General features: G+C 46.0%; 1 protein-coding gene across 1 annotated transcript; it reads right to left on the bottom strand.

The window, feature by feature from the left end:
* Window positions 1-6,259: 6,259 nt before the first annotated feature.
* LOC104523347 (glucagon family neuropeptides) lies at window positions 6,260-9,404 on the bottom strand. The gene is made up of 5 exons (XM_010165887.2): window positions 9,325-9,404; window positions 8,360-8,500; window positions 7,383-7,487; window positions 6,636-6,773; window positions 6,260-6,323 (listed from the first exon to the last, which is right to left on the bottom strand). Exons 1-5 carry the CDS (start codon window positions 9,402-9,404, stop codon window positions 6,260-6,262), a joined length of 528 nt encoding a protein of 175 aa, XP_010164189.2.
* Window positions 9,405-13,164: the final 3,760 nt, after the last annotated feature.

The raw sequence follows: 13,164 nt of genomic DNA, 5'->3' as shown, positions 1-13,164 counted from the left end.
GTTATTCAGCTGCCAGGCATTCTGACTGATGAATTATGTCCTGGCTTGGGCTGACAAGAGCTCTGTGCAGCAGAAGCCAGGTCAGCACCACCTCACTCAGCTGAGAACATGACCCAATCCGGGGTTCACCCTGATATTGGACTGAACCGGTCACGATGGCTCAGTCAATAGCAGCAGCACCAGCCAGCCCCCTCCAGTCAATACAATCACCTGATGGGTCTCCATTATCATTTACCAGTGCAAAGCCCTTCCTTTCCTTTCGTTCTGAGCAGGTAAGGTCCCAGTTTGCTATATCCACAGTGGTGTAGGAGGCAGGGCTGCCTGCCACTCTGCATGCTGCCCAATTCTGAATGCATGTGTGTGGCTTCATTTCTCGGTCAGTGCACTGTTTTACTTTGGGGGAGGGAGGGAGAAAGCATCTGGGACAAGTCCTTTGATGGGACTTAAATCACAGTGTGCTGCACTGGTTCATCTCACGAGTGTCTGCTTTCTCTTGTGTTCATAGTTAGTGCTCCAGGCACACACAGTACGTTAAACAGAGCTCAGTTTTGTGGTGGCAAAACAAAAGCAGCGTGGGTGGCTGTGTCACAGAAACCATGTGCACTGTGGTGTAAGCTCCTGTCTGCAGATCAGATAGGGTGGAGAATGGTCTCAATTGCCTATGGAGAATTTTGGCATCATGTCTCAGAAAAGCACCCTGTTCCTATCTCTTTCTCTGGAGTGTTTTGAGGTATTTGAGCACAGAACAAGCCATGGCAAGTAACTGGAGAGGAACTGAGGATGGCTGTCGCTTGTTCTAGTAGATGAATGCTGGCTGTATGCTGGCTGTGTTTGCTGATGCTGTTCTGGTCCCTTCTTTTTACCATAGCTCTGGGCCAGTCATTTTCAGCTTATTAGTGGCCTGTTACCAAATCCCCCAGGAGTGTGTTCTCCACACCTTGCATGTTTTCTGTTTCTCAGCCTGGTATTTTAACCCCTTGTGGGTTAACCATATGGGTGGTGAGTAATCCTCGAAGATCTTGTAAATAACTTGCTATCCAGAAAGTTAGGTTTTGCTGCCATGTGCAGACACAAGCATTTTTCCTTATTGCTGGGTTGTTTTCTGATGCCCCAGATCCGTCAGTTAAGACTGTATTGTCACAGCTTCTAGGGCTGGACTGTCAGGTGCTCAACATCCATAGCTATGCCTGTGTCTGGCATCTTGGAAGGGAAAAGGACCCCAAAAAGATGGGTCTGCTCTATGATATCAGGCTACTTCATCTTCTTGGGGACATGAAGATATTTGCTTTGTGTTTACATGGACCAGCTGATTCCAAGCAGATAGATTGTCCCTGTTTAAAGTAGAAGAGCAGTTAAGGTACCTGCAGGCTTTACATTCAGCCTGACTTTTTTCTTTGGTTCTGTAATTTACAAGACTCATTTGTGTCTTTTGCACTAGAAATTAACCTTCATTTTGTCTGACCATTTCCATCCTCCTTGAATTCAGTCCTCTGTTCCATTGCAGTGGTGGTTTTATCATTCCAATGAGCTTCCTTTGAGAGAGAATGAAGGGTCTGGGGACACTTTTACTGTGCAAGGAAGTGCTTTGTTGCCTGGAAGAGTTAATTTTTTGGATTTTTCTTTCCAGGACACACTAGTACCAGAAGAATGGAAGAAATGGGGAAAAAACAAAGCAAATGCCTTCAAAACAGAAGTGAATAAATAACTGAAAGACCAGAAGAAGGAAGGCAGAAGCAGATTTTTTTATATATATATGTATTAAGTCAAAAGGGTGCCAGTTGTACTTTTTTAAAAACCTGATTTTCATCGTTGTGTTGATGCTACTTGAGTGCTTTTCATATGAATCCAGAAAATCCTTTCTTCCCTTGATCCTCCCCCTTTTTTTCTCCCAGGACGTTTGAATTTCCTTTAGAAAAAGAGGTAAAAGAAAATACAATTCTGCCTTTCCCTAGGTACCCTCTCCTCATCCTAAAAGATTTGTGAATAAAGAGGAAAGAATGGTCCTGAATGTTGTTTTCTGGCTGTCTCGGAGGCTCTGGTTGGAAGTGGGGCTCACATGAGAATGAAAAGAGCTTTTTCTGGTGGGTAATTCTGCGTATGAGTCATTGCATCATTGCTGTGTGAAGCTTCCTGTTCTTTCATGTCCTTTCCCAGAGGGACATGTTTATTGGGGTGGATTTCCCACTCCTGCCTGTCCCTTGTGTGACACTGTCATCTGCATTTCCTTGTCCGTGGCTGTTCTCTCTGACTTCAGGATGGTGCTGGGCTGTGCTGAGTTGCTGTGGGCACTCGGGGCTCGGGCAGAAGGAGTCCTCAGGGCCTGGCCTTGGGAGCCGATGTGGTGCTGGCGTGCCTGGCTGTGTCTGACCCTGATAGGTTTGGTGAGTCCATTGAGTGGGTTCACTTTCTTTCCAGCCTCTGGAAGTAACCTTTTCATTCCAAACATGAGTTTCATTGAGGTTATTGTCTCTGTTCTTCTATAAAACCAGATGCCAGGAATCTGCTGGTTGCCACATGGCCACATGTGAGTTGTTTGAGCTCTAACCTCTCAATTAATTACTACCTTCAAGACCACTAAGCAGTGTTAAGGCAGCAGACTTGGGCTTTGTGGAAGGACACACTGATAGTAATAACCAAAGGCCAAAATCTCCTCCTGATGAGAAACTTCCACATGGAATACTTAACAGTAGCTCCCTCCCTTGCATCACTCTGTTGGCTTCCCTTCGTCCCATGTCAGACTAGTTTCTTTAAAGGCCTTTTGGCAAAGGAACTTTATCAAATGTATTTTGGACATCCCAGAAAATGATATCGACTAGCAGGCACGAGGATAAAGGGTGTGGAGCCGAATCCTCCAGAGAACTTCACATGTGTGAGACCTGACTCCACTTTTATAAAAGCCATCTTTCCTCTTCCCCACTGCAGCATCACACTTAGCTCACTCTTTCTGTTTGTAATTGTTTCTGCTTCTTTGTTCATTGTGAACATGATGCTGTAGAGGTTTAATGAACTACTCCTTTGATCTCCTCTGCATTCCTTCAAAAACCTGATCTCATGCTGCATTCAAGTCCTCTGGGACTAAGGGATTTTTAAGCAAAAAATAGTTAAACTACTATCTGTAGTATTTTACCCTGGAATACCTAGTGTGTTCTTTTTCAGCCTCGTATTTTGTTACTGCTCACTTACCAGCTTTGTTTTATAACCTTTTTTTTTTTCTACTGATGCTTCATGCTAGGACAGATCTTCCGGTACTTTCCCCGTAGAGCTCTGGCACGTTATCCAAGGAGAGCACAGATACAAAAAGAAACTAATGGAGTGCTACTGTGATGTATCTTCTCTAAGCTGTATGTGTTGCTATTGATTTTCTACCTACTTGGCTATGTGCTGGGAAAGGTTTTTATTCTTTTGGCCTTTTATTCCTCAGACATTTTCTGGTTTGCTTTATTTGGTTTTATACTTAATCTCCCAGAGTCTGAGCATTTGTTTCCTTAGTTTGATGCAAACTGAACTTTCAGAGGAGTACTTTTTATTCCAGATAGCTGCACTCACCCAGCTGTTGATTCATACAGACTTGGGTCTTTCCAGATTGTTTTTGATAGGCCTTTTGATTTTATCTGGACTATCCAGTCTCGTGTATGCATATAGCTGTTATGCCACTTAACAGAATTTTACATTTTTTGCTGCCATATTTACTTACTACTTGTCCTGGTTTTGGGACAAGATGCTGATGCTTTTTTTATAATCCCTTCCCTTGGAGCAAGTAAATCCCAATGACTTCAAGTGTGTTAGTTGTCACAGACCAGGTTTACACACATATTTTGAACCAGGCCTGCTCAGGTGGTTTTTCCTTCTGTGGGTTCTCTGTCCAGCTGTACTGTGAAGCAGAAGGATGTCTGATGTCTGACTGTGCCGCTGCCTGCCTGCAGAAGGGTAAGAGATGATCCATTAGTGCACTTGCTGCTGTCACAGCTTCACTCATCTCCCTCAATATCCCCTCGTTGCTTCTCGTTCTGCTGGGCAGTTAGTACTATTTTCCATAGTCCTGGAATTGTAAAGCTTGAACAGGGAGAATGTAATCTGTAGGGAACTGGTGCAAGTGTGAACTCATTTCTGTGCATGCTGGAGCCTGCTGTCACCTGTGGAAAAATGAGATGGTATCTACGGCAGACTGTCAAGGAATCATTCAGGTGCAAGGAGAGGTGATTTCAGAGGCATTAATATGTGTTTGCCTGCCACTGTTTCCAGCCTGGTCTTGAGTTATTGGTGCTGGACCTGGTGCCTTTGTTAGCACAGCTCTGAGTTGTCCTTGGTGCACTTCACCATTCCAAGGAGCAACACCTTCCATTCTGGGCCCAGAATCAAGAAACTAACAACAGACAAAGAGCCATCTTGACCTGCTGTTGGGACAGGTTTATTTAGAACAACTTTTATTTCCTGCTAATGATGGGAAAGCAGACCCCATCCTGTTGTTATTTACATTTCTGAAGACATAATTATTACACAAACAATGGGAGAATTGGGGTGACAGGGAAGGAAGTAGCTGTGTGAGATCACTGGGTTAATAACTTACTCTTTGAAAACATTTACAGTTGTAACCCTAGCCATGGTGGAGTGCAGAGCCACTGGACGGCACCTTGAATTAAAACATAGTGACAGCCTGATCTGATGCACAGGGATCTCCTTTTTCTCTAGCAGAGCTGTGCTTTCAGTTCGAGCACCTCAAGGCTGAGCAGTAACTGTAGCTGAGGTTTTTAGAGTTCAGTTTTGCTGCCAGGGCTCTGTATTGAGGAGCTAGACAGCAGCACCCACAGCAGTGTTTCTAATGGGTGGTAGACATGTGAATTCATGTCTTGCCATGCCCTGATCCAAGCTGTGATTCATGTCTTACCTCGCCCTGATCCAAGCTGCCTGTGTGGTTGTGCCATCAGCATCTATTTAGAGGAGGCTGTAATCAGTTTACTAAGTTGCCTTAAAGGTGCCTTTTGGTGGCCTCATGTTTATTAATCAGGCCTTCAAACAGAATGATGACTTAGCAAAAATTTTACTGTGCGTTGTGATTTGAAAGCCTTAATTAGTAGGTAATATGTCCTCAACATTACAAGTGTACTGGTTGTTTTAGTCTTGGTGTGTAAAGCAGCCTGATGTTAAATCATGGAGGGTTTGGTTTTTGTTTTTAATTCAGTACACAGATGAGTATTTAGAGAGGGGAGTTAAATTGTAAAGACTGAAGTAAATTAAGTGCATCAGAGCTGCATTCCTTTGAAAAGAATCTGAGGAGTGAATGCATCGGTTTCCAGCTGGTCACATCTGGGAATGTCTTCATTGCTGTGAAGGGCTTACTGTACAGTTAGATCCATGAGCTCTGAATTGTTCTAGACAGAAGCAGGAGGAAAAGAGAATTCTGATAAAACTTTACAAGCACACACAGGTGGTTTTCATTCTTTGGAGGCTTTTCCTGGATGACCTTATTTGTGGAAAGGTAACCAAGTCAAGCATGGCAAGATGCTGAAATGCTGTGTTCTCCCAGCTGAATCCACAGGCACAATTTATGTAAAGTTCTGATCTCCCCCCCTCCCCAGCCTCCTTTTTGTTCAGTATGCATGCAGGTCTATCCACACCCCTTTCTGTTGTGCTAGCTGGGGTTGGACAGGCTTAATTTCTATGGGACAGAAGAGTAAGATGAGGTTGCTTCAAACAGGACAACTGGCATTAGTATGAGTGAAGGTATTCCCAAGGATGGACTGTCTCCTGGCTCTCAGTCCCCCAGGGCTGGCAAGATTTAGAGTGTAATTCAAGTTCCAGGTGGCGACTTTCAGGAGTGGGAGGTACAGAAAACATTGACTTCCTGGTCTATTCAGTGCAGGGAAAATCTGAAATGTCCTGGGGATCTAGAGGCAGGTTCTCCTGGGGAAAGACTTTTGTCTGCCTTCAGCCTAGCTGAGGCACTCGGGCACACAGTCTCAGATAGCTTTACAAGGCTGCTCTTGGCCTATTCCCAGACATCCACATGTGGCTTCACAACACTCATGGTCTATCTGTTCAGGCTAATAGGGCTTTAGGTACTTGACAAAATTGATTGGGAGGGGGTTTTTTCCCCTTAAATTGCAGCAAGCACCCTTCTTCATGGACAGCAGTAGGAGTTGACTTTGCTGAAGGAGAGCCTTCAGCCTGCTTGGGCAGTGGAGGAACAGTGTGTTATGTGCAGAACTGAGCAGGGAATGGTACTCACCAGAGCATGGGGAGATGAAAAAGGGAGAAGTATTTACATGAGCTTAGCCAGGGTGCTGGGAAGGCCTTCTAACCGACTGCTGTTGATGTCCTGAGGCCTGGGAAAGAAGAGAACAGGACAGTGATGGCATAATTAGGATTGAGAGAGAAATTATTTTTTCCACTGTTACCTCACTGAATTGTGAGGGTGAGAAGACAGCGTAGTGATGTGCTGATGTGTGTAGGGGTTCTTGATCTGCACCCTACTTGTCCCTGTAAGGGAAGGGCTGGGTTATGGGGTCAGGTAAGAGCTTTATTCATTCTCTGAGTGTATCTGAAAGATGATACTTAATCCAGTAGCTTCACATCTGGAAGTCAGATGGCAATAAGGACCTTGTCTTATTCCTGTGGTGAGCAGATAATGAACCTACCTCTGATTCTGCAGAATGGCTCCCAGGAAGTCCCTTAGAACCATCTGTTGGTGGTAGCGACTGTCCATCAGGATGCTGTCGGACTGGCGCCTTGTCAGGAATTCGTGCACACCTTCTCCTGGGCTGCTTTGGCTGCTTCTGTTACACAAAGATGAGAAACATCTTTGTTTCAGAGATGCTTTTTAGTCCCTCGCTCGAAGCTTGGCTCAGGCTGAGCAGCATGGCAAGGGAACCTGCTGGGTCTGAGCTTGGGACCATTCTGCTTAATTTCAGTAAGAAATTGGTCAGCTGTGTTTGCTCATGTGTTGGGAGGGGGATTGGAGCTGGCTTGCATCTGACTAGTCAAGTCTTATTTAGTGGTAGTCACTGATCTATCTGGCCAAAGCTACCTGAGTCAGAGTGGAGAGGCTGTTTTCTGTGTTCAAACCAGGCCAGGGATAACTGCTACCAGTGAACAATCATGGCAACTATTATTTGCAAATATTATTGCTTGTTGATATGGTAGAGCTCTTAGCTGATCTGACACTGATAGCCTCAGAGGAAAGGATTAATTAGGCTGCTTAATGATAGTTGTGATTAGGGACATCCAAGACATAGGGATGCAGGATGCCCTTCGAGATGTGGAACAGCAGGAGAGATTGCTTCTGTTGCAGTGTAAGGCGGATGTTTCTGCTGCATGCATGAAAGAAACTGCCCAGTGTAATAAGCAAAACATTAGCCCCAGGACAGCAGAACGCTGTGGCTTACCCCAGGCGCTTGCCAATGATGGTCTGTAAGAATTTGCGGGCAGAAATCTGCCCCAGGAATTTCCGGTAGTTGTCGGTGAATATGGCATCAGCATGGCGCTGCATCCTAGGGGTGAAAGATAAGCACAAGATGTGCTCTCTGAGCTAGCAATGAACCTTCTAGGTGAGAAATGGGTGTTTCAGATGACAAAATACACCAGATGTAACACTGCTGATATCGGGTGCGTAACCACAGCAAATGCCTTTTGGTAATGGAGTGAGTTAGTGTTGGAGGGTAAAAGGATTTGAGGGAGCTCAGTCCTGACAGGGAGGCAGCAGGCAAAATAAAATGTCTGTTATTCAGTATCCACACTAAAACAAGTAAGGAGAAGTGCCTGCAAGCCAAGGTGAGGTCAGAGAACCAGTGGAAAGGAGGAGGAGAACCATAGGCTGGGAGAGGGCAGAGCAGTGGCTGGGACATTCCTGTGTCCTGCAGCAGCACTGTCACCTCCTGGGAGGGCTGTGTCTGGGACCAGGTGACAGGAGCCTCCAGCAGGTCAGTAGCCTGTGGTTGGACCCAGGCTCAAAAATCCATGTGTGAAGGAAGCAGAAGCCACTTGGCTGTTCCCACTGTTGTAAGGATGAGTCCTCTGTGCTTCAGACAGAAATAACCACTCTCCATCTCTTGGCAGGGCTAGAAAGTAGGGGCTCTAACAACCACACAGATGGATTCTCAGAACTTGTTCCCTGCAGGAGTGCTGGCCCTGTGACCCTGCCTCTGTCAGTACATCCCTTCTGCTGGGGGACAGCAGGACGTGGCTCTGGACGTGGGTGATGGTGGGAGCTGGCACGGTCCCAGCCTTCTGCTTCACTTGCAGGGCTCAGCTGGACTTTGTGGTACTGGTGGGAATAAGTGACCTGCTGGTTTGCTTCTGGGCTGGGAGAAGATCATAACCAGCGCACTCTTGCTGCAGCGGGGCTGAGAGGTGAGGTACAAACCTTTTCTCAGTGGGGTCTGTTAACAAACCCTCCTCTTCCTCCTCCTCCTGTTCCTCTGCCAAGGGGTTATGGCTCTGCAATGGGCTGCTGTGCTGTAGCTGGAAGTTCATGGCCTGGCCAGCAACCAACCCTGGACTGTACCTGCAAGACAAACCCAAGACATGCTGCAAGATGTGCTCAGTTGCCAGTCAGGGATCAGTCTTGACCACTACTCCCTGTTCTCCTGCTTTTTCTTTCTCCTTTAGCCATCTCCATCTCATCAGTTACGCAAGTGTGGTCTGTCATCCAGCTAGAAACTGCCCTGAAGCTATTTCAGCAGTGAAAAGATGGCTGATAGAGCTGCCCCAAACACAGTTCTCCCCTTGCTGAGCTCCCAGCATCCTCGAGCAAAATTCCAGCAATTCTGGTATTGTTAAGCCATGACTTTGGCACAAAGCTAAAGCATTTTCTATGGGATATTGCAAATCCGTGTTATAGAACCCAATACTCAATTTTGTGCTTCTGTCAATTTGTAGTGGTAGGAAGTAATATCACAACTTCTAACAGTTGGCAAGAAAGTACTTGCAATATTAATAGACAGCTGTTGAGTTCATGTACTAGAATATCTGCAGTTCTGATTTCAATGCAGGTGGCCTGCAGGCACAAATTTTAATCAGTGATGGAGCTGGTGGTGCTGGCTGCTCTGGAGATTGCCAGATTTCCCTTCTTAGGACCCAGCATTCAATTCTAAAAGCACTGTTTGGGCTGAAATATTCTATCAGGTGCCTGCCTTGTTTGGAAGCTGCCCCTAGGCTAGCAGTGTACCCAAAAAAAATAATCTAGGGCAAAGAAAGGCTTACTAGTGCACATGCAGTTCATCTGGCTTTCAGAAGTGCTGGCAGCCTTAATTTGGCATGTGCTTATTTTGCACAAGGTCGGAGATGAGGTGGGAAGCAACAGTGTGGATAAATCACTCAGCAGCTTACCTGAGAGCTGGGTAGAGAGGAGAGGAGATGGAGCATGCGACTAAATGCAGGAACAGGAGCAGGGTGGCCTTATCCAGCATCTTCCACCCTTTGGGGTCACCTGAAACACAGAGCAGTCTGAGTCAGCGGCAGTGAGATGCTCAGGGCCAGGAGTGGAGGCCCTTCATGTTCTTGGTCCCCCTGCTTACTTACTGGCACAAAAGGACTGGAAGTGTGCTTCTGTGTGTGGTTATGGTGCTTCATGTCTTGATATGGCAAGGTCTTTGCTAGGGCCTGCAATTCCTGGAGGCAGTGGCTGTGTGTGACCCCTCAGGGAGCTGATTTCCCCCCTTGGGTCAGGAGGCAGGGCTGATCAGCAGGGTTTCACCCTGTGGGACCCACTTATTGACCTGTCCCCCACACTGAGGTTGAAGGAGAGCTCTCAGGCTGGGCTGAGCCCTAGAGACCACTGCACAGGCTGTAAATACCTGTGATGCTGGAGGGCAGCAGGTAGCAGGGGCTGCCAAAAGCAACCTCACTGCTGCAGCCAGCCCCTGGTACCTCTCCTGCCCTCTGCTCTCCTGGGCACGTGTGTCTGCTCCCATGGCTGTATGGCACAGGTCTGTGCATAACAACTGACTGGGCTGCCTGCTGGCTGCCCAGAGATTGGGGAGAAACTCTGGGAATAGGGAGGGAAATAGGAATAAAACTCCTGAGCAGAGGGGTAACACTGGCCCACAGGTAACCCTGGCAAGCCTGTTCATTGGAGACAACAGTGCTGAGCTTGGTTAACCAAAGAAAACAGACTGTTCCTTGAGTTGTTGTACTTGGGGAGAGGGGGCGGCTGGACCAAAATACATCCCTTTGTGAGAGCTGAACCACTGCTGTGTGGAGAGGAGGAAGGTGAGATGGACCTGAGCCCTGTGTGTCTGCCCTCCGTGCTGCGTGTCCTGGCGCTGGCTGAAGTGCTGCGAGTGACTCAGGACAGAGTCCTCTGAGGTCACGCACCCTCTGGAGCTGAATGCCATGCTTTTGTCATGGGAAGCGAGGGACAGTAGGAAGGAGTTCCAGTGAATGCTCTTCCTGAGTTTTCATTGAAAGCGATTGATCTTTTGCTCAAAAAAGATTCTTTAAGAATGTGGATAGAAATCTTTAAAATATCAAGTTTCCATTCCCTATCTTATTTTACACAAGAGCAGAAAGATGTTTGATCTCCATAACAGAAAAAAACACTTCAGACTTTTTATTTTTTTAAAAAAACCCCTTTCAATTATATAACAATACTTGGTTGCAAAAGGAACAGTTTCCAAATGGAAGGGGTTTGGTTGGGCTTCTAATTAGGCAAGTGAACTTTGCAAGCAGTGGGTTTTACTGATGGTGGTGGCAGGAGAGGGCCTGTTCTGGTGGGAAGCATCACCAGTGAGCTCTGTTTTACTGCTGGGACGTAGCTGCCCACTCTCCTGAAAGGGGGGAAGGCTAATTAAAGACTGGTGCTCATACTGGTGGGTCCGATCTTCATACCATGGAAGCTAATAACAGAATTATTGGCAGTGTTAGAAGTGCATGGACAGACATGGGCAAGGTTGTGCACTAAGAAATGGGGTTTCTTATCACAAACTCATTCTCAGCCCAGTCCCTGTTTCCAGCTGCTCCTGCTCCCAGCTGGGGACCAGCAGCTTCCCCATCTGTTCCCCTGGGAGCAGTGTTGTTGCTCCCAGCTCCAGCAGAGCTTCTTGCAAACGTGTGGGTGGCATCCCTTATCTCTGATACCTGGTTTCTTACAGCACCAGTCTGCCCCTCAGAGAGCCAAGGAACGCTCAGAAGAAGCAAAAAAGTGACTTGAGAGAGACTTGCAGAGCTCCTGGTTTTAGAGCAAGTTTCCAACCTTTTTTTTCTTCCTTCTTTTTCATTTGAACTTAAAAAACATGCTACTTTTGTGCCTCTCTCCCCTAAATATCTTCAAGACAAATCCCAGATCAGATCTCTTTCTAGATAGAAATGATCTAAAGCATCTGTTGGGGAGTACCAGGAGACTGTGGCACTAGCATCTATAGAAAGCACCAACCAGGAGATTTAATCAGTACCACGAAAGCTGCTCTGTGAGCTGAGAAGTGAAATGTTCATGTAAATTAAAAGAAAACCTAGTCCGATGTTGTCTACTTCTCTTTTTTTCTTCCTAGGACAGAGCCCTGATTGCCACTTTCTTTCTGTATCTGGTTTGTTTTCTTTGAATGCTGGGTTTTCCTCCAGAATCACTTTTTGTCCCTTTAGACCTTTAGAGATATTTTTTTTTTCCTCTTCACTGCTATTAGTTTCTTTACAATTTCCTCCAGAATCACTTTTTGTCCCTTTAGAGATATTTTTTTTTTCCTCTTCTCTGCTATTAGTTTCTTTACAATTTTTTTTTTTCTGGTTTTGCCTTTCTTCCCCTACCTTGCTTTGTCTTCTCTTCCTTCACTACAGTCTGCTTCTTGGGTATTTCTGTCTCCCTTTTTTCCCCGTGGGAAGAAGCCTGAAATGAAAGTCCTACACCCCTTCCCCAAAGTGTCTTCTATTTCAGAGAAGCCAGGGAATTGAAGCGTCACCCTGCATACAGGCAGCTTGACAGCTCTGCAAAACCTTGTCACCTTCAAAATTCTCCTGAGGTGAGGACACCTTACTTTCCATTCTGACAGCATGTGAAAAAAATGATTAATAAATAAATTCCCTTAAGATGAAGAGCTTTTAGCATCATTCCAGCAGCTAAAGTGTAATAGCTTCATTCCATCCTGTGCAACGCTCACAGCAGCCTTGTGACAGAGAGATGGGGTAACCATCGCTTCCTGTTTCTGAACCCTGAACCCAATCAGTCTTAAAAATACCACTGTTTAGATGAAAGGAAGCTTTTACTGTGCCTGCGGTTTTGTCAAGTTCAGACTTTTATACTCTGAAATACTACATTTTAAAAGCAGAAATCCTTTTAAGTGCCTTACTCTGCCTCGCTGTAGCTGGCTTCACGTTACCTGTAACACACCGTTGCGTTTCTCCTCACGCTTTGGTTCGGCTCAAACACAGTTTCATTGATGGGTGAGTAGAACAGTGTTCATTTTCCAGGGTAAAAGGAACTCGCATTAGTATAGCAAAAGAGGAAACCTGTGCTATAGCTAGTAAACATCTACTGTGTTTTGACAAGGCTCGTCTATAGGATTGTCCTATTGATTTGTACTTATTCTATAGTTCAATTATTGTTTCATTCTATAACTTGGTACAAAAAAAATCTTGTATGGTACAAAGGACATTGTACCCGGCAAAGATCATTACTGATGCCAGCTTTGACTGCATTTCACTGTACTTTAACTCTCTCCCATTTCCAAATAGACGTTATCTTGTTAAATGCACATACAGAGACTCACACTCACCGTTCCCTTGGAAAACAAGCTCTTCCTAGATGGGCTTCTGCTCAGGTGTTTCCTTCCCCTGTTGCAAATACAACTTCTTCTCTAGAGCTGCTTCTGTGAGCCCTGCCGTGTCTGTCCCCTCTGCGCAGTTCCAGGGCAGGACGTGGGACACGCGTTGAGCAGGGAGGACACCCTCGGATCTCCCCTCAGCTGTCCTCTGGCTGCCAGGGAGGTGCATCTCCTCTCTTTATACCTGTGCTCCCTCAGGAGTCCTGTGGGCTTCTACACGTCAGAGAATCAATTATCCTCCTGAATTTCAAAGGCTGTGTTTAGCATCCTCTTTTATTCTGTGTGCAAGGACGCAGGCAGGGTGGTTGCAGGCAGAGGGTTATGTCTGTAGTCAAGGGTCATTTGCATGCTTTCTCTTTATCGTTTAAAGAGTGAAGAGCAAATAATAACAACCATAATCTGACAGAGTGAATGA

The sequence above is a fragment of the Antrostomus carolinensis genome, unplaced genomic scaffold, assembly GCF_000700745.2.
Source record: "Antrostomus carolinensis isolate BGI_N321 unplaced genomic scaffold, ASM70074v2 scaffold13534, whole genome shotgun sequence".
Taxonomy (NCBI): Eukaryota; Metazoa; Chordata; class Aves; order Caprimulgiformes; family Caprimulgidae; genus Antrostomus; species Antrostomus carolinensis.
The sequence above is the reverse complement of the archived record's forward strand: the minus strand, read 5'-3'. Positions and strand labels throughout refer to the sequence as shown.